We start from the raw sequence: 21,934 nt of genomic DNA, 5'->3' as shown, positions 1-21,934 counted from the left end.
GAACAAAGCTTTAGTGACAGATCCTGTATCAGGGACAGTCTGCACTTCTCTTTTTGTATTTTTATTTCGTTCCACTAGAATATTCATTCGATGAGGAGCTTTGCATTTGAGGTTGAAACGTCCCACATGTGAATATGAGCTGATAATTGCCTGTTATCTGCATGGGGATCGATACAGTTAAATGGAATGAAGTGATGGTGCTGAGGGCTGGGGGGCTTGGTTGACACGGTGGAGGAAGCAATCCCTCCCCTGTTCAAAGTGGGGCAGATGCCTCTGACTGATTGATTTTCACAGGTTTGGAGCATGCAGAGTGCTGACTGCATCAATGGCCCAGCTTCGACCCTTCGCTGGTTCAAACACAAAGAGGAAGTTAATTTATACACACAGCATCAATAACAGCTTTAAAAGTATTATTTGCTCCGTGGAGTCGAAAACGCCAATTGTTTCACCAACAGAAAGAGTCAATTTCCCCTCAAGAAAATCTCAGGAATTCACTGTTTGCTGCAAGTCCATCTAGAAGAGTTTGTCTTTTTGAATTACCTTGATCACAGCTGACTCCCTTGTGGCCGGTGTTGCACACACAGTTTCCTGCCACACACAGGCCGTGTCCCCCACACTGAGGATCGATGCACTGGGACACTGGAACGTCGCACTCGGTCCCCTTCCAGCCGCTGTAGCACTGACAGCGCCCCCTGGTGTACTGGCCATTTCCGCTGCACAGTACTGGACACGAGGCTGAGGACAGACGTCAGCTTTAGGGTCTTAGTTCTCTCTGGCACAAACGACCTGCTCATAGGTGCTGCTTTGTAAAATACTGTCTGAGAGGAGAGCAGCCACCTCCAGACCACAACATTGTTTTTGCCTCTATAGTCCAAAAGTAAAGCAACAGATGCAGTTTCTGTTTCTACACAAGAAAAAGAATAGAAATAGTATTGCAGGCAGCTCCAAAGCAGAACTTTATGGTTTTTTGGGGAAGTTTTAAATCTGTAACTTCAACAGAAAATGTAAATAAAAAATACTACTAAGAGCAGAAAGGGGGTTTGTACTGCTTAACTGTTAATAAATCTCCAAGATTTTGTGACATTTATTCCTAATCTCTTCAGATCTAAACACCAGGATGGCACTGATGGGATTTAAATGTGTTTAGATCTTCAGTCTCTTCTATGTACATGATATAAAACTGAATTTCATTTTTATTATTTATGTCAATTATTACAAATGTTTGTTAAAGTTTCAATCAGGGTATTATTTATTTTAATGTTGTTCTATAATGTATATAGAACATTGAATTATGTGATCAATAGGATCTACAATGTATACATTTGTATAAAATCCAAAGTTACAACTTATTGTAAGCAAACAATGGATTTATTTAAAGAACAGTTCAACAAATAAAAAGTTACAGACATAATGTAAGTATAAGTGTAAAGGAGATGCCGCTGACCTTAACTCTTCAGGTTTGTAGCTTTGTCAAAAGCAGAACTTTACCTGTAGCACCAATATCCTGCTCTGGTTAGAGAAGAACACCACATTTTGAAAAGTTCTGGCATCAAAACCCAAGAATCCAAATAAAAATGAAACAAAGTACAGTGGGTTTACTTGTTAACCGTTATCTGACTTGTCAAAGAACAGCTGGTGGTTCAGTTGACTGTCTGAAGATACCGGCAGTCCACTGATTCCATTTTTAGGTTGAGAGTTTGCTCAGACTTAACATAGATTTCCCAATTGGAGAGACTTGAAAAGTAAAATTGAGCATAAAATCAAGAAAATCTGTTGAGCAGTTTTCACACTTTTAAAAAAGACATTGCAGTCTGTTTTAGACACTTAAGACGTGTTTCAGAGAACTCTGAACGTGTCTCCACTGCAAACCCTGGAGCTGGTTTTCCCGCTGGTTTGAACGCCGTGGAGCGCTTTCTAGCGTTCGGGTAAATGTGGGCGCCAGGCGTCCATGCAGACTGGCGTGGATTTCATTTACTATACAACTCCTGAAATCCGTATATCAGCTCTTTTTTCAGTGACAGCATTTTAGATGATGTGATGCAAAAACATTTTTTTCCTTTTCTCTTGAGTTAGTACATGTATAGGATCCTGTGGGGCGTGCTCGGAATCATGTTTGTGGTCTCAAAATAACAACTGAAAGCTGCATTTCACAAAAACTGTTCTGCTACTTTCAAGAAACACTATTATTTTGGAAATGTGTCAATAGAAAATTACCTCTATATGAAGGAGAGAGTAAGGCATTATTGTTAATAACGGTTTCAAACAGTCAAAGGAGAAACAGCGATTACTGCCTGAAGCCTGAATCAATGACTGGATCATATCTGGAGCTCTTGGTTTCAGGTAAATATATTTTTTTAGATTAAACAGCAGGAAGAAGGATCATTAATCATTCATGAGTGATCATCAAATACAAAAAGAAAACATTCTTAACTAAGGAGCCAACCTTTGATGAGAACGGTTAGTGGAAATGAAATGGAAATACTTTGATTACAAGTTACTGCTTTAGTGGTTGCATATTTAAATAAGTAGGAAACAGAGAAAATGTTTCCTTTGATCTTTCAGGCTTTTCCTGTGTGATGCTGTGGCGTTCATGCCCACAGAGTCCTGCAGAAGAGCTAACCCAAAGATCATTGCAGAAAATGTGTTTTTATTATTGGACAAGCAAAAATAAGAGGAATTGCCAACAGCAGTGCTACAAAAATTAGCAGTAAAATAAAAGGCTAACATTGATAGGCAATGATCTTCTTTTTATTCCAATTTTCTGAATTAACCATGTTTTTTTCTTAGTTATAGTTCGCCAAGCTTTGCAAGTAATTATTGTATCCACTTCTTAAATGATCCATAACAATATTTGAATTTTGATTTAAAGGTTGATGCATTTACACTGTTTATTGGGTACATTTTCCAGCTTCTGGATCTGTCAGGTCTGTGTAAAGACTGTAAAGTTGGGATAGAAATGCCAGGCTTTTAGTTCTTTCCAAACATACAGTTAACTTGAAATGAACTGTAACTATTTGAAATGGTTGTTTTTTTATTTGTTTGGTTTTGTGCAGCAACTAATAATGAAAGAATAATTTAAATAGTTAAAAAAATGATAAATGTATCAGACTACTGGGTGAAGATCCAAAATGAAATAACACAGTAAAAGACAAAAGACTCAAAGTTGTCCGAGAGGAATTTGATACATCTCCTAATAATCTGAGATGTTATACTTACCTGCATAAACAAATGCCAGGCTAATGTTATGAACAAATCAAGCTTTGGAGATAAAAAAAATAATAATAAAGATCACCTGTTTTCTCATTTCATTCCATTCATTTATCAAAACTGTTTCACTTCAGTTGTAGTTTGTAACAGAGATCTCTGGATTCATTTTCAAATGAAAAAAGAGGTTTTAATGATTCAGCCGTGGTGGACCTGCGCAGCACTTATCAGTTTAATGTTCCATTAACGGAACAATGAGCTGATAAGCCCTACAAGCTCTCAACTGACCTCTTTACGATAATTATAAACGCTGAGTAATTACCTCTGGAGCAGTACGGTCCTATGAATCCTGGGAAGCAGTGACACGACCCCGCCACGCACTCGCCGTTGCCGTAGCAGTTGTGTGTGCACTCCGTCACAGAATCTGTGGGGACAGACAGAGGTGAGATCAAGCCAAAGAAACATCTCAGCCCAAGATTTTAAACCGTAAGCTTGATAAAATACAGGGAGACAAGCCACAATGCAGCAACGCTGAGCACGCTGAGTGTGTGTCACAGAATCCCTCCTCTGCTCAGCATCACACACGGCATACATTTCCAGCTGCTTGTCCATGTCCCACTAAGATCCAAGCTCCCAGAACTGGGCTGTTGCCGTCTGAACCACGCTGGGTGAAGCAGCCACATTTCAAATTAGACGCAACAATTCAATTTTCCAGACACATTTCCCTCCACCCCCCCCCCCACCCCCCCACACACACACACACACCCCGCCCCCGCCTCCTGAATGACTGATCATGCCCACACAAGCCTGAGTGTTTACAGCTCAAATCCTCCCTGAGTTGAAGTTAATCTGACATATCCTACAGACAGATCTTGTGTTCTTTCAACAGGCCGTTGCTCATAAATTGCACCCCCCCCCCCCCCCCCCCCCGACAGCAGCCTTCATTTTGATGGGCATTGAGAGGGACAGCCTTCATGTTATTACTCAAGCTTGTGTTGGGTGTTCATCGAGCCTGTGTCAGACTCCAGCAATTTTGACCTCACACATCGATACCTTCATATTTGTAAGGCCAGATCGATGGAACTCCCACAAGATAATAGAAAAAGAAATTCGTTAACTCAACCTTAGTGTTTTTCCTCACTCAACACCCATGAGGAAATTTCACAGACTTCAGAACACTGAAAAGATTGTTAGGAGGGAGAGATCAATGCTTCTACGGACTTACAATGCAGTTCTGAGCACAGTAATCCACTTTTCTGGACAGAAACCCAAACACTGCCTCCTGCACGGTTTAGTGTTTGAAACCCGGCAGGTTTCTGCGGCACAGACATGCTAACCCGTGTGTTCGTACCCTGGATGATGGTGTTGAAGGAGACCATTTCCACACTTCGTCCATCGTTGTAAAAGGCAAAGTGCCACACCCCTGATTCCAGGTACTGGATGAACCCGGCCTGGTGGAGAGTCACCGGGTGATCCAGCCGGGCCTTCGTGTCCACCTCGCTCGGACCGCGATGCTCTTTGGCGATGAGCCTGCTCCCGTCCAGCAGCTCCACAAAGTCATACTGCAAAAGAAGGAGAGCAGATGCAGCAGCTGCCAGTCTCATCCCGCAGAGGAGTGCTTTGTATGCAGCCGGTGAGCTCCAGTCTGCAAAGTTTCCCTCAAGACACAGCCAGGAGTGTTTTGTGAGCACAGCAATTATTGAAGTGTAATAAAAGTTGATTTCTAGTGGCAGTTATTTACATTTGATAGATGTTATCTGGATCTGTGTTTGTGTGCTGATAGAAATTGCTTGAAGGCAGAAACTAAGCGGCAAACTCTGACGGGAACTCAGAAAAAATAATGTGTTTATTACATTTTTTCAAATTAACATTGATAATGTGTCGTGCGGAGGCTGGTTATTCTAATTCAGGCTGGTCCAGGGCTGCTTCATCTGCACAGAACATACCCGTGTGCAACATTCTGTCCGATTCCTTCTGACAGAAGCTGGCACGTGGCAGCTTTTCCAGTAATTGTATAAAGATGTAAAGATACACAAACTAATCCCTGTTTTTGGTTCCAGCAATCGTTTGTTGAGTAAACATGGAGCAACCAGTTACTCCATCCAAGAAGTGAAGCATCTGCTCTGACTGCACCTGCTAGACACCTGAGCCTCAGCCTGGAGAGCACAGAGCACTGCAGCAGAACACAGACACCTCACTAACAGGTGGCAGAGCAGTTCTGCAGCTCCTGGACGCCACACTTGTCATACAGACTGATGTACTGACTCCACAGTCACAGTGGCTGTGGACTGCCTTTTTTACATTCTCATCCAATTTTTGTGTTTCAGCTGCTCAGCCTTACAGTCACATTTACACCTAAATAAAACGTAAAAAAAGTCAACTGAGGATTTTATGGAAAAGTCAAATCCATGCACCTTAAGGCATGTCATGTCTTCACTGTCAGATCAAGTGACAATGCTGTCTGCAATTCATTTTCTGATTGTTCTTGTTTGTTTGCACGGCACAGTAATCAACATAATGAAAATGGATGAAATAAGAAAAAAATGGTGAGAAAACAGCAAAGAAACTATCACATTTTGGAATGATTTTTCATGAAGTTCACAATATCAAAAAAGAAAACTACTTAAAAAACTTTTTACTATATATTACTTTTCAGTAATACTCAAACTATACAATGATATCCATCTGTCATCGTCATCTGTGGCACTCCTAGGGTCTCAATCAGAGTTTCAGCAGCAGTTTCAGGCCCAGCCACCTCTGCCACACCGCTGGGTCTCAGCCTGCAGAAGTCCATCATCTCTCTGGTGTGCTCTGAGTTTGCTGCTGGGCCTCCTCCCAGTTAGACAAACCCATAATGCCTCACAAGGAAGAAGTCTGGGTGGCCGGTGTCCAACTCATCTCAACTGGTTCCTCCTCTTTATGTGGATGAGGAGCAGGTTTACCCCTCTTCATGTGGAGGAGGAGAGGGTTTTCTCCAAGTTCCTTTCCAAATGACCGAGCTTCTTTGAGAGCCCAGCTACCCTGAAGAAAGCTCCTTTCTACTGCCTAAAAGCAGTTTATGGATTGAATTGACATTTTGCTCAATCTAAACTGAACAACAGGATCCTTGTAAAAGTGGGATTCTTCATAGGATCACTGCCTCCCCTTGAACTACCTTACCTGCAGAGTAATTTAAGACTTTAAAACAGCTGACTGGTTAGAATGTAAAATACCTTCTAAATTAAGAATTTTGGTGTGCTGACTTCCTGTTTTATTTCCTTAAAATGGCCTGTTCTGAAAGGAGAAGAGACTGTGGGGATCCGTGCTTCTTTCACTTTAGTTTTTCTTAGTTATTTAGATGTCTCTGTGCGTTTATTGGGATGTTCTGTTTTCTGCTTCATTCATGTCTTCTCCAGCTTTCAGTTCTCAATCAACTCATCTGCTTCGTGTCAATCATCTGGTACATTTAGGGTCCTGCATGGCTTTCATCTGCTCCCATCCTTCTACCTTCACTCCTTTGTTTCTGTCGCGTTTCAAGTTCATTTTTTAATTTGGTCTAATTTAGGTTTGTTCATCGAATGACGTTCTCCTGCATTTGAGTTCTTCATCACCAACATTCCTGACGGACTCAAGGAAAACTGAAGCTAGGAGCAGCACACAATGACCCCCCCCTTCCTGCACCTAGAGCCTCCTGTTCAGGCTGCACTGTGGCATCACATGAACAATTAAGCTTCATCCCAGTAGGATAATAAAACTGCTGTGAAATATAATTTTTTTATCAAAATTGTTGACCTCTTTAAAGCTGGCAGACACCTATAGGGGATAATAAACATGTTTTTGATTTTTCAGCCAAATCAAATCAAATTTCACATTTTTTGAATCAACATTTTTATTTCTGTTTTTTAATTTTGTAAAAGCTATAATGCCTGATAAGTGACTGCTTTGAAAAAGCTTCTCTTATTTGTGGTGCTGTTTTTCATCAAATGGAGAAAGCCCATTCAATCATTCTGAGTGCAGACTGAATGATAACACAGGAGAAACCTCACAGGAACAAACAGGGTTTTCACTGAATGACTTGGAAACTTTGAAGTGGGGCTGGAGGGACATTAACCTGGTGGAAGCAGAGTCTTTGTGTGCTTGACCTAAAGGGGGGAGTAATAAAACAGAACCCAGAACCCCCTGACCAAGTGCATACATCTCGATTAGTTGGTGTGAAAGCCCCCAAACTCATCTCAATCCAACAATACCAGAGAATAACTGCGAGGTGATGAAGCGTGATGCGCTGCTGGATGCCCCACGGACGCCCGGCGGACAGACTGCCTGCAGACTCCTGAGCCTTTAGTGAACTTGGTGACTAACTTGGAAAAAAAGTTTGTTTCCTGGAGCTTGTCTGTGTTTTCGTCCTCTGAGACAGAGATTCGATAGCGGATGGAGGAAGCGAACATTTGATGAAGGCGGAAAGGCTGTTGCACTTAAATGCTGTCCTGTTTCCCAAACAGTGAATACAGTGAGGAGTCAATATTCCTCATTGGGTCTTTCATGCTCAGTTAAGTAAATGCATTGATTCGTGCCCCTGGGACCTGAGCGGAATGTAATGTAGAATGGACACAATGTCCTGCATTGACAGACTTGAGACATAAAGGTAGAGTGTTGGTCATTAGCATCTTTTAGTCTTTGATTCTGTTGGCTTTTCTTTCTTTCATGATGATGTTTAGCAGTCCTGCTGTGCTCACCATTGTTGCTCGGGTTGGACCGCCTTCTATCAAATTGCGGTCCTCACTGTGAGCACCAATGCAAAGCCCATGTTTGCAGTAGAGAGTGTCAAGGAGGTGAAGCTAGGAGCATTTTCCATCAGCTGTGATTGTCTGAGTGCTTCCACCTCCATCAGCGCACACTGGAAGTGCAGCTGCCCTAAGAGGACGTTCAGGAGACCCATCAGTCATTTCGGAAACACTTCAATTTGTAAGCTGCTATACGCTGCGGTGGACACAACAACTGTCCACAAAGAAAGCTCAGAGGAGGGAAAACAAGGTGAGATGTGGAGATATGCTCAGCAATAAATGAATATACTAATAAGAACAACACATCTCTTTTGAATAAAAAAAACCTACAGTAAGATGTTATTTCATAAAAGCAGTGACTTTGACATTTTTTACAGTAATGTGCTGTTTGAAATGTAATGTTTATAAAATCTAAAAATTGTTTGACAGCAGAGCTGAAAGTGGGTTGTTTATTCCAATGTTACTCATCTGATTTTATTCACCTTTGTAATATTTTTGAGTCTATTACCCACTTGTTTATGTTGCTTAGCAACAGTCAGTTTCAAAAATGTTGTGTTGACAGATCCACACAACTGGGTAAATGGAAAATCAAACAAAGAGTGTTTGTTTCTTTTATAAAGTGTAATTAACAGGATTTGTTGAATTGATGCAGGGGAAAAAATGAATACATAAAACATGACTTGTCTGTCATGCAATACCAAACAGGTGTATCCTTTGATCATGTTTATATATTATTTATTTTTCATACCTGCATCTCATTTCCTATTTAGAGTTTTAATGCAAGCAGATGGGAAGTGTTACTGTTACTCAGTAAGTCACATGACATGAATCAACCCTGAATCCCTCTGACTATCAGGTATGCAGTGCAATGCCCCGCCCTGGTGTCATTTTATGAACCAAACACGGGATTGTAAGGTTTTTGGATTTTCACTGAGCTCATGGATGCTTGGCTGTTTGTGTCAAGCCACGATCCATCCCATTTAAGACCAGATGAACCAGACACACAACTTGGCTGGGGGAGTTTCAGATCTGAATCATGTCTTGAGGAAGTCAGGACATGCACCGTTAAGGGTGCAGGGGTGTCAGAATATTATCAAATCTGCATTCATGACACAAACATACACAGACTTGATGATTCTCAAGAGACAGACTTAATCCAAATCCATATATATTAACCCTTGTACTATCCTAGGCACTTTAACATTGGGAGTTGGGTCATCTAGACCCACTAGACAGTGCTCTGAACCTTTTTTCTTCAATGATTTGTGATCTTCACTGGTGTCCATGGATTACATGAAATCTTTCCACCTTTATCCACCTTTATCATGGTAGGGGGAACACGTCAATGTAAGGGTGGGGTCATCTAAGATAGCACAAGGGTTAAGAGAACAAGCCCCAACCAGAACTGTGGAGGTTTTGGGTGCCGCAGCATAAAGGCATCCAAATGCTCATTTTTGCAGAAGTCAGCAGCAAATGCAGAAAGGTCATGAGATCTGTGAGAAGATGTAAGGAGCAAGTTTCAGAATAAACACAGAGGTCCAGTCAAGGTCTCCAGCACTTCAGTTCACGGCATAAACACCAAACATTAACACCAAAGGTAGACCGAAAGGCCAGCTTTACAGAAAAGAGACACTTAGAGACAAAAGCTCACATGGAGATGGATTGCAGTTGCTGTTCCTGCAGCTCGGCGGTGTGTTTTCTCTCATCTTGTGTGGACATTGTTGGAGAAATTACCAAAGAAACAAGAATGAGGCTGAACTCCAAGTTCCTGTGCTTGTTCTGGTTGCTGTCCATCTCTAGTGTTTACACGCTCCATGGTGGGGGATGGAGGGGCAACACAGCCCCCCACCCCCCACCCAGAGCCTGATCAGAAAAAAAACTCCCACCACAGCCACTTGAGAATGTACGTTCGAAAAAAGGAACCAGAAATGCAGGACAGTTTTCCGTTTGTCGCTCCCCACAGAGGATATCTCTGAGAGGGTCACTGAATGCCATCAGAGCCCGTCTCCATGTCATCTGTTTCTCTGTTTTTACATGCTTGCTTAGTTTAGGCTTAAAATTAAAAGTCAGCCCCGATTTTTTATCTACGGGTGGGGGTCTATTCTTTTATTACAAGGAGGTTTGGGTTTCTTTAAAGGAAAGGAGATCTGTAAAAATGACACAGTCATTCTTTATATTGTATCTATACTATTTTTCACTTTTGAAACAGCTTTTAATGTTTTAGGTTAGCTAACATTCCTGTAGTTGCCATTTTTAATGCAGTTTACTAGAGGTGTAACAATTAATCCATTTCTATTCCAACAATCCAACCAGATAAATCTGTCTGAGGCAAGTTGTTGATCAAATCGACCTATACAATTATAAAAAAACTTTCTAAATGAAATAAATTGATAATCAGTATGGGAATATACCATTTGGACAGATACATGGTAGGTTTATTTTACTCTAATGTAAAAATGACCAAGTACATCACTGGACAACACACATGTGATGTCATCAAACACTGATCCGTCCATCATTCCAGTCCAATGTGTGGACAGACTTTGAATAAAGTCATGTGACCATCCAGTGTCTAGAATGTTCTAAGAATGTTCCCTTTGGATTCTTTGGATGTGGAAAAACAACAGTGGTGAACTTTAGGAAACTAACATGTGAATGGATTTGACATTCATTCTAGTTTACTTGTTTGTTTGGACACAGATTTCATTTCCACTTGATGATCTGGAAGAAATCCAAGAATCTAGAAAACTTCACTGTTCAGTAGCAGGAATTTCTGTCTGAGTCTGACTGCTGGAAGTTTGGATGAAGATGATCTGGATCCACTCTAGATCAGTGAATCGGATCCAATCGGGTCTTTCAATATGAACCAGTATTGACTATGAAGGTGATTGTGAATTGAATCGGTATTGAAATGAATCGTTGCACCCCTTTTGCTTACACGTTTGAACCATGAACAGAACTTTATGCACTAAACTTTCTATAAATCTTTGGGAAAATTCCAAGAACCTTATTTGTATGCATGATGAGACATAAAGAAACCTCCTTCCAGTTCTTTCTCAGTTTTATTTTTATTTTATTATTAACACATTACAAAGTCCTCTCATATTTTATTTAAGCAGGGACTCCAGCAGTAACCTGACGACAGATTTGCTTCAGGGTGAAAAATTAGGCGCAGCTCCTGAAGTCGTCCATGATTCTTGATTTTCTTTTACTAGCTCTTAGCATTTGAAGAGGAACGCTGCATTTTTCAAAAAGAAGGTAAAAAGTTCTCAGGCACACTTTCTCCTGCTGTAAATCACAGAGACCAGACAGCATTTCCTCTCTAGGGTGTTTAGTACCATTAAAAGGCACAAAACTTGATTTCCCAGATGCACCAAGCACCTTTCACCTGGAGGATCAGAGGTGACACTAATCTTTGTCAGAGGAACATACGGGGCTGAGCTGACATCCTCAGAACAGAGCAGTGATGGTGTGTGGTCATAGTGATTAATATTTGCAGTTCAAACATTGACATTCCTGATTTCTTTGGTGAGGTGTTCTAGCCCACCTTCCAGCATCATTATTGTAGAAGAAAACTTTTAATTTCCTAAAACCCAGAGAGACTTTCAGTCTCCCTGCAAAGGTGGAGGATTTCATTACAGCAAAGAGCATGGCGGTGTGACTGCCTGCGGTGTCCTGCTGCTTCAGATGACTCCTTTTCATGGCTTTAACACTGCCGACCATTATTTGCTCAAGACTCTATACGCTATTAAACAAAAATATGTACTCGTGAAATTTAAAAACAAGCTGTATTTTTGTCTAGCGTCTGCAGAGAAGCTAATTTCAGTCAACAAATGTGTCTCATTACAGATAACTAGGGGGGGGGTAATTTAACCTGGTTGGAGGTGTACACAGATGTGGACACACAATCTTAAATCCTTACAAATTAACAAAAACGAGTCCATAATTGGATTTGGGGATTTCTGCCACAGGCTGACTCTGAAAGTAACATGCGCCGTATATTATTCTGACAAAAACTCAACCTTGTAAACTTGATGAAAGAAGAGCTTTGCAGATCCAGCTCAGAAGGGCAACACATCCATATTTTCACCTCCTTTAAAAAGAAAATTGAAGAGTGACCTTGGGGAGGCAGATGCTTTGTACGAAACACCAAGGAGAACGTTCTACGGCTCATCTTGTCATCATTCATGTATTACTGGTTATAGAAGAAAATCTCACATAAAAATGTAACTCTGATCACAAATGTCAACCTTTAGATGCTGTAGAGCAGCTGGCCTGATGGCCGAGTCCTCTAAAGCTTCATGCAGGGTGAAGCTTTTACTGTTAGGGATAATGAAGGACTGGGAGAGCTAAGGGCCCCCCTTTACTCAAACCCCCATCTGCAGGCTGCAGAACTGGACACAGCGGGAGGAGGGTTTCCCCGATCATCATGACACGATCGACGTCTTCCCGCTTTGCCTGAAACCTAAATCCAGAAAATGATCAGGACCGGTCATTTCAGCCAAAACACAGCTGACCTCATGACTTTGATTTGGGAGATTTCCTGGAAATATGAAACCAAATGGAGAAGGTTCTTTTCAAATTGTTCAATCACAATTTCCACAGACTGAATGAAGATGTGTGTAGAAGGTCTAACGACTGTACATCACTGTCACTTGTGGTATGGCACATTTCTAATTCTGTTTGAGTTTAAGAGGCAGAAAGGAAATCTGAAACCTATCGGTTTTCTTTTTCTATAGGTATTTTTGTAATGTTGACCTTCAGTCATCTACTTGCTGCCAAACACAAGACTTGCTTTGGTGGAGAAGGGTGTGTGTTTCTGACCGTCATTTTCTTGGGATGGTGGAGTGACGTGCACTACAGTGGGAGGGCCACAGCAGGACTTCCTGTCAGGTCCTTCTGTTCCTTCTCTGCTCAGTGTGTGGACCTCAAATTAAAATTCTAATTAATTTTATTTTTAAAACACCTTTTAATGAAACAAAAAAAAAGCAGCTCAAGGTGCTGTACATACAAACAATCAAGAATGCAAAAACACCAATTCACACACATGCAATCAAAGAATAAGCCCCTCATAACAAAATACACAAAAAAAAGAGAAATGATTATAAAAGCTAAAGAAGAGTGAAGGCTGGGAAGTCCTGACGCACCTTTATTCCACCAATTCACTCTTTATTTCTCCTCTACTGCTTTTAAGACCATCAACATAAACTGAGTTAAGCCTCCTTTATGTTTAGGGTTAAGTCTTGTTCCTAGATCCTTCATTTACCCCCGCTCCTGGGATGAGTTCTCTGGGTTTTTGCAGCTTCCTGTCTGCACCACCTTCTCCATCCAGATATGACACCTGTTAACAGTCAATTTCACTTCCCTTCTCTCATTGTGACAACTTCAGATTTCATTCTACCGACCTTTATGCTGTTAGCTGTTATAGATATAGGATAAATCTGCAGCAGTCAATCTACTCAAGTATGTTGGGGTTCAGTTGGTTTTGCTGCTTTGACACCTTTGTTGCATGCTCAGACATGGTTGGCTGAAAGATTTGGGTGTTGGCTTGCAGAGATGGTTCTGAGTGTGGTTCAGGACTCAGGAGCCATGTGGGTTTAGTGTGATCACTTAATGTGTTGGGGCACGGTGACGCTATGATATGCAGTAAGATGTAAAGTATGATACCCCTCCTCCACCTGCTGCTGCTGCTGCTGCTTATTAAAACAGCTCGGTTTGAAACCATCCCATGATGCATTGGGCTCTCCTTCTTAATGCTCTTCGTTTATTCATATAAAATCATTGAAGACATTTACTTTGCTTTCTCTGTAGGGTTAGGAATTGCGGTTTTGTGTCAGCTGCGTGTCTGCAGACGCCTAAACTCCACCACTTTAACACAAACACACACTTACACACCCACACAGTACAGAGAATGAAAACTTTCCCGGTTCTTTGGTTGTTTATTTTATGATTGGACTTGTGTCATGATGTGGTAAAAGCAGAACAGAATGGTTGGTAACACTGAAAGAAACTGGAATAAAAGAAATCATGAAGGATTTTCAACTGTGTTTTGCACTGCAGCATACGGCTAAAGTGATGTTTCATACAAATCCAGCACACGTGACAGTGGAGGTGAGTAAAGTATGAACTTACCCATTTTGAAAGCTCTATTAATGTCACCGTTTATTTATTTTAATGTGTTTAGTATGTGCTCCGACCCTCTTTTCTTTTGAGGCCTGGTTGCATATGAAATCGCAGGCGCTAAACCTGCATGCAGTCCACAATTGTTACTGACTGACAACATCAAAGAAAGATCGCAGGCCAGACTCTTCAAACCAAAAGCTCTCTGAAGTCTTAATGTCAACCTCTGATGTAATGAAAATGATGAGAACGAGCGAAGCAGAAGACAGAAAAACTCCAGGGAGGAATAAAGAAGAAAGCAAGTCATAAAATGAAAAAAGAGAGCAAAGCTAACAAAGTCAACTATTTTAAGGCGTTATTGAATGACCATCATCGGGTCAAAGCTACATCTGGGAGAATCAGTTTTAGAAATGTTGATATTCAGCTTCAATGTCATCATCTGCTGATTATGGGCCCATCTTATCGCACAACACGACAAGAAATTACATCCATGTGTGAAGGTGAGGAACATGATCAGAAACGTTTTAACAGAGCGCATAAGTCAGCGTGTTTTTGGACCAATGCAGGCGCAGGAGGAAGATAAAACATGATGATGATGATGAACCTCAGACCACATGCAGAATGTTTGTGGATGCAGCTCTGTTCTCACTCCAGCTGATGATGCTCTCAGAGTCCTTAGAACAGAAGAGAACCCAGAACACCACTGCTAGGAATCTACAGATCCAGTCTAGAGGTCTAACCTTTGGAAAATACAGACTGTAACACCTTAAAAAGGTAAGGTTGAATACATTATCATCTTTTATTGAGTTTTCTTAATCATTTTTGCAGAAAGAAACATGTTTTTGGTGTGAAACCATAAAACCTTAATGCTGTGTGTTAGTTTGATTTTTCTCCTGCTTTACTCCCCTGTCCTCTGTTTTTCCCTCCTCGTTGTTTGTAACTGCTTAATTTAGAGGGAGCTGCTGGCATTGAGTCCCCATTAGTCGACTCATCACAAAGAACAGAATGTAATTGAAATGCACTTGGCAGCTCAGTTGTTGTGCTCCTGTTTACTTAGAAAAAATACAAATTCAATAAAATTAGAGAATCAAAAAGAAACAAAAGGAGCTGAGAAGGAGCATCCAAACTATCGAAATCCCATAATGGGAAAAGTTTCACTTTGAGAACCACAGCAGTCGGTCTCCTTGTCTCCTAAAGTAAAAGCTATAAAAAAGTGCTTAAGTCATCCACAGAGTTTCTCTCTTTTTCGGGCACTTTCCCAACAAAGCCTTCATTCTGTCACAGCAGAAACATCCTAGACAGAAGGAGGCAGAGTGTTTTTGTGTCTGAGAAGAGGTTCCTCACCTGAGTGTGCGACGGAGCGAGGCCCTTCCGCCCATAAACTCCAACCAGTGCGTTCCGCTGCACGGAGATGTTGAACTTCAGGAAGCGTGGCTCGTCCATGTTCAGGTAAGAGCGCCAAAACACCCCCGGAGGGACACTCTGAGCGACCCTCTTCCCGATGTCCACCTGCCCCGTGTCGATGGAGTTGTTCTCCTGCGGAAAGCCCCCCATCCTTCCTGCAGAGCACAGACGGAGGAGTGGGTCTATGAAGGAGGATTGTTTCTGGCGTAAATGAGCCGTTCTCAGGCGCAGTGAAATTAAAGCCACAGCTCCCAAAATGACACTGTCATTAAAGAGCAGATTTAACATTTCTTCTGGGGTTATGGAGGCTCACAAACGCGTTCCAAGGTTTCCCCACTTACACTCATGTAACAACATCAACGGCAAATAAAAGTAATTTGTTTAGACTTGAAGAGTCTTCAGTGGAGTGCAGGCCGTAAAAATGCTTAAAGCAATAAAAAATATAAAGCAGCATAAATGCCGCCTCCTGAAACCGGCTGTGTTTGGAGTTCAGCTTTTAAGTTTCCAGTGTGTGCTGCCCCCGTGTTCACACCAGCTCTGAGTTTCAGGGCAAACAGTGGGTTTCTGCCCCTCAGCGCCGTCTTCGTTTTGATGTTTCCAGTATGTGAAAACCTTCAGGTAGCAGCGTTCAGGTGCCCCCCCCTGACCTGCGTTTGGCTTGTCCATAGCACAGCAGAACCTGCAGCTGTGAGGAGAAGCAGACGGACACGAGCGCGCTGATCAGAGTGTCTCTGTTTGTGCCAGACCTCCTTTATTTGCACGCTTCGGTGTGTCCATGTGTAATGAGGCCCTCGCCTGTCACTTCAGCTTCAGTCAAAGTGAGCCTCACAAGCAAACTTTGCCTCTGGGGAGAATAATAGCGGCTATTGATTGCCTTTAAACAGTCCAAAACCTGCCTCTTGCTATCTTAATTAGCAGTACTTATGAGGATTTAAATCTAGCCCAGTTTAAACAATTGAGCTGTTGCCTGGCCTATTCAACTCAATTAATGTTTCCGTGGCCTTGCATTTTAAGTAGCGCCCTGCGTGTGAGGATTCCTTTGGTGGCTTTTTGTGGAAAGGTGAGGAAAGACGGCGTGCACGCTCGCTGATGAATGCACAGCAGGCCACGTTTATGATGAGGCAGAATGAAGCCGTCAGGAGTCAGTCTATTGATTTTCAGAGGGTGAAGGATCCTCATAAATTATCAGGGCTTAGTGCAGAACTGAATGAGAAATGTTTGCTGCTGTAATTTGTCTTGCTTAATTGTCATCCGAAACTTTCCTTGATTTAATTCAGTTGCACTTTAAGAACCTTTACCCCCCTTTAGACTGGATTCAATAATGCCTTTCAGACGGCGTTTTTTTTTTCCAAACCTCCTGGAGAACTGGGAGGAACATTAAGTTAAAGACGATGCTGCACAGCCGAAGCTTAGCCTGCCAAACGGCTTCATTTCATGTCTCCATCACTGGAGAAGTCTGGAAAATAAAGGATGAATATTCCTTTTGAAAAGGCTCCTCTCTGGTTTTGGAGGCTCTGTTCAAACACGGCTCAGCCTTTAAGATGCTCGTTTAAAGGGCACCTTAGATCTTAAGTAAATTTGCTGCTAGGGTCCGCTCCAAAAGTCTGAGCGTCTGCCTTTCTGTAATCTGATTCAGAGTGCTGTAAATAATTTTCAGACGGGAACATCAGATTTCCAATCTCCTGCTTGACTATAGCCGTCCGTCTGTGTGGACACTGAGGAGCGTTCACACTCCCGAGATTCTCTTCTGATTCATCTTCATCAGAAAGTTCTGCTCATTCAGGAGGGTTTCGCTCTTTTTTATGGTTTTCTATTAGGCCGTTTTATGCACACTGAGAAGGAAGCTTCAAAAACACTGTGCTCTCTAAGAGATGAGAACACCTCCAAACTTTAGTACATAATTATCATTTACTGCAGTGCTTGTTTACAATTGAGGAAACAGAAACTGCGGTTCTTCTCATTGACTTCCTCATCTGTAGCCTTATTTTTGTTTACATTTCCAAACTTTACCCTTTTTTTTGTCCTTGTATTTAATGTAGAAAATTTACCTTGGATGACTGAGGAGCTCCTTCAGTCAGACACTTAAACACCTCACTGCAGAAAGAAGGGATCTTTCTTCCTGTCAGCTATTAGACTCTACAACGCCTCATCGACACTGGATAATAATTATTGTTGTTGTTCATTTTTTGGTGTTTTTTAAGTGTTATTTATTATCTATCTGCTGTTTTTAGATCTATATATCTATAGCGAGCTTTGGTAAAAAGGTAATATCTCTATTGTGACATTCAATTCTATTCTATTTTGTGTTTATTATCAGCCTTTTGCAATAGTGTACTTACTCTAACTCTTTTGTTGCACTTTCACTTCTTTAGCCATGAGGCAACCAGCTTCACTATTTTATCAGATATTCATTCCTTCTAATTTTCCTTGGAGCTGAATCCAGCCTTAACATCTTCTTAACGCGCTCACGTCTTTTCCAATAGATCACAGTGATTCTGTCTCAAAGAAAAGATTCCTTAATTTCAAAAATCCTGATTAAATAAAAACAGTAAAACATCACTGAGCTTTTTCGTGTGAACAAAAACGATAATTATGGGCATTTTAACGGCCCCTCAACCGTTTCTGTAATCAGTGACTATTTCTCGTCATGAGCGACGTTTTCTGAAGTGGAGAGCTCATGTGTAATGCTCAAAGGAACTAAAGACAGTTTTTCTCACACAGACATGGTGAAAAACAAAGAGCGGCTTTCCGTCCTGCAGTGCTGGGATTTCAAAAAGTGGTTCTCTTCCAGAAGCCCAGGATGGAAAACCTCTCTGGAGTTCTGCATTAATCATGACTTTTTCAGGTCATTTAATGTGTTGAATCAGGTCCAGGTTGACTCCTGTACCATTATCGCCAGCCCCCGGGTCTGTTTAGTAATATCAATAAAACAGGGAGACCCTGCTGCGATTATTTATCTTGCTGCTATTGTGTGTTGGAGCGAAAGCCTGCAGAGGCATCTGCAGCCATCGTTCCAGTCCTGCATGAGCGAGAGCTCCTGTTTAGAGGAGCAGAGGTCAGGCTGCCTCTGCAAATTAATGCTGTCGAGCATTTCCTGCAGACTACAGAGAAAGTCTGATGAAAAAAGAGCCACATGTTGCTAGAATAAGTTGTGCTATAATGCATTTTTACTTTTATTCCAACATTCTTCTGTATGTTGTGTCTCAGTGACTCCTAAGTGAAGCTGCAGTCAGACAACAAACTGAATTAGAGGTGGTCCACTGAAATGAACCGAGGCTGCTGCTGCTGCTGACAAATCCCTCCTCGTCAAGGTCAGCTGTGATCAGACGCCCCGTACTTAGCATTAAAATGGCCTGAATGTGCCTCCTGCTCTGCAGAAGCTGCTCAGAACATCACAGAGTTATCGGCCTCCATTCTGCAGCACAGAGATGTGCAACAGATGCCAAAACAGCACAAAAGAGAAAAAAGTTTTTGATTTCTTAACTGAAGTCAGTGACCAGCAGCATCACAATCCTGAGATTATCCGCTACATCAGTGAACAATCAGTATTTACTGTGATAAAAATGAACATCAGTTATGACTCCTTTTGTAGGGTTCATTCAAACGAAGACAGTAACTACAGAAACACTTTGAGTGGAACTGTAAGTCCAGCTCTCCGTAAAAATGGGATTTATTATCTGTTGCTGAAATCTCTAAAGAAAAGATGTTCTAAATGTTCGGATCGAACCAACCTCCACTTAGTAAACCCTGCAAATCCATACATTTTCTTTCAAAAGACTTTCATGTATTTTTTAAGACAAAAAAACATTTTGCTGTTTTTTAAAAGAAAATATATGTTTGATTCCATTAATGAAAGGATAACATGGAATCAGTTTGATCACCGTTGTTAAGAAAACAACTTTATTATCAAACAAAAAGGATTTTATAATAAAATATTAAACTGATATATGATCCAATTATTTTGAAACAAATATATAATCTCATTAATTAAAAACTGAAGTGATTCCGCAGTTTGGCAGTGATAAAAAGTCAAAACACTTTTGCCTAGTTTTGGGATAAATAATAACTTCAATAAAAACTTGTTTTCATGACCAACAAATAGTGAAGACAGTTAATTCAAAATGTGTTACTGCTAAAAATAAAACTCTGTTTGTTGTTTTCTGCTAAATGCAGCCAAATCAAGTTCTGCACGAAAACTGAAAGATGCAGTTATTTGAAGTCGACTGTAATCTGTAACTTAACCACTAGATGCCCCAAAATAAAACACAACAATAACCACAACAGCACTTCCATGCAGAGGAGTACAGACCACCAGAGAATAAAACAGCATCACAGCTCTTTGTTGAGTGTAGACATTAGTATTTAGCGCTCACCGTCAGCAGCCAGAGCCGTCACCGCGCTCGACTGAGTGGGTCCAGTCTTCCCAGCACCTCCATTTTCAAAAGCCACCTGGTTGCTCAACTCCTGCAGCTGCCAGTTGAGGCCAAAAAGGTGCATTGCTGCAGAACACACACAAAGAACAGAGTGAGTCTGCAAAAAACGATAAACAAAATGAGGAAACAGTCGCACAAGAACAATCAAACCACTTATGCAGAACATTCATGTGGGAGTTGGTGCGCAGCAGATCCCGAGAAAACACTTTCAATCCCGGCTTTTTTCTTCACCTTTTCGTTTCTGTGGCCAGCCCACCATGGCTGGCTTTTGTGTAAACAGAGCATCAACACGGCCCAGACAAAGTCGTTTCAATCAATACCTTGGCATGGCTCCTTGGGGAGCGCTGTTAATTAAGGTTACAAAGTGTTAGCTCACAAGCAGCTTCTGCAGAAAAACCAGAGCAGAGGCTGGACTTTCCAATCTGGTTCTATTTTTCCCTAAAAACCTAGCGAATTCATAAACTCTCCAGATTTAACACAACCAGGAAGTAGCAGCCTGTGTCGCATGGAAGAGGAGGCCTAAAGAAGGAGACTTTCAGAAAAAAGGGGGAGGCAGAGTCTTCCAGGAAACATTCCCAGCAGGAGGTGGAAGTGAGACTCTGCACACGCTGCACCGCTCCTCCTGTTCCCTCATATTACTAAAATGTGTCTGCCTCTCAGACAACCTCCTTTATTGTCACCGAATTGGATGCAATCAAACTGCTCTTGTTGTTTGGGGAAACGGAGGTGTTTCTGTGAGCGCGGCGAGAGGGCCAATCTCCTTCAAAGTCACGCGCCAGATAACATGCTGAGGAAGCCTCTTCATTTCTGAGCATTTGATCTGCGGCAAGAACTTTTCTCCACCGCACCGCGCTCGCCGCCAAGACGGATATCGACTGCAGCAAACAACCTGAGAGCACAGTGGGGGCCGGCGAGGATATCAGATGGGAAGGATCAGAGTCCACACACTTTGTTAAGAAATGAGGAGCATCTGTGAAAAGCCTGATGATCATACTCGGTGTCAGGCGAATGCATGCACACGTGCACACCCACGTGCACGCACGTCCTTGACAGGTCGTCTGAACAGGTGCGTCTCTGCCTCCGATTTCCCTCTGATAACCCAACACTGCAGATGACGTCTTTCCTGTTGGTTTTCAGTGAATCCAGATGGTTTTATCAGCGTCTGAACAGTTTCTGCAATAATCCTTTTTTTGTGTGAAAATTTGCTTGAATCTGGTTGTCACTATAAGGAGAGAGGAAGTTCTGAAGGTGAGCTTGGTCTCAACCACAAATCCAATGAATGCAGACAATAATATTGAAACATACCTTTTTCTAAGGACCCCTTGTTCTTTCTCCCTGTCACCATGATTCATTGAGGGGTGGGCCTTACTGACAAATAATATATAGATGATTTTTTTTCCAAGTTTTTTGCTAAAACATTTATTACACATTGGTAAAAATGTTCAACTTTTCATTTTCTCTTTCAAGAAGTAACTTTATTTAGTTTTATAAACCTGTTTACACATTTGCTTTCAGGTTAAATTAAAGAAACTATTTCCTGTATTTAGACAGACAGACTCTCCCTTCCAGCTGCATGTTTGGTCTCTAGCTCTTGGAGCGGACATGTTTGTTCTGCCTGAGGTGAGAAAGTCCAGTAAGCTGGATCTGCAGAGATCATCTTAGTGGACGTCTGCTGATGGAAAAGATTCGCTCTGACGGGAATCAAGACACTTTTTAATCAAAGATATTCCACCCAGAAACACAGAACATATTTTTGCAGACTGGCAGAGGAAAACTGTGGTCAGGGAAACCGGCGAGCTCCATGTGCTGAAGCACCAGGACTCCCTCCTGTGCCCCCCGCCCCCCTGCTGCAGTAATGAGGTTTCAGCTTGGAGCAAAGCGCTGCCGTGCCTGCAGACTGCCTCTGTCATCCCTCTGGCCAGACAGACAAACAGCTTAAAATGAATGCAGCAACATTTCACCTGGAGAAATACAAGGAAGCAAACGAAGCTTGGTCCACGTCTGCGGCTGTCT

The 21,934-nt window shown here is 41.8% G+C and overlaps 1 protein-coding gene across 6 annotated transcripts in view; it reads right to left on the bottom strand.

Annotated features, from left to right (window-relative positions):
* Nucleotides 1-21,934, bottom strand: part of LOC101160146 (teneurin-3) — a 175,029-nt gene that overhangs the window by 60,207 nt on the left and 92,888 nt on the right. For all 6 annotated transcript variants that reach the window (XM_023959511.1, XM_023959512.1, XM_023959510.1 and 3 more), the window contains exons 6-10: nt 19,862-19,987; nt 15,429-15,643; nt 4,556-4,766; nt 3,527-3,628; nt 541-735 (exon numbers count right to left, since the gene is read on the bottom strand). In XM_023959511.1, coding sequence (XP_023815279.1) covers nt 541-735; nt 3,527-3,628; nt 4,556-4,766; nt 15,429-15,643; nt 19,862-19,987 — 849 coding nt within the window. The remainder of the gene's footprint in view (nt 1-540; nt 736-3,526; nt 3,629-4,555; nt 4,767-15,428; nt 15,644-19,861; nt 19,988-21,934) is intronic.

Source organism: Oryzias latipes, chromosome 10, assembly GCF_002234675.1.
Source record: "Oryzias latipes chromosome 10, ASM223467v1".
NCBI lineage: Eukaryota > Metazoa > Chordata > Actinopteri > Beloniformes > Adrianichthyidae > Oryzias > Oryzias latipes.
The sequence above is the reverse complement of the archived record's forward strand: the minus strand, read 5'-3'. Positions and strand labels throughout refer to the sequence as shown.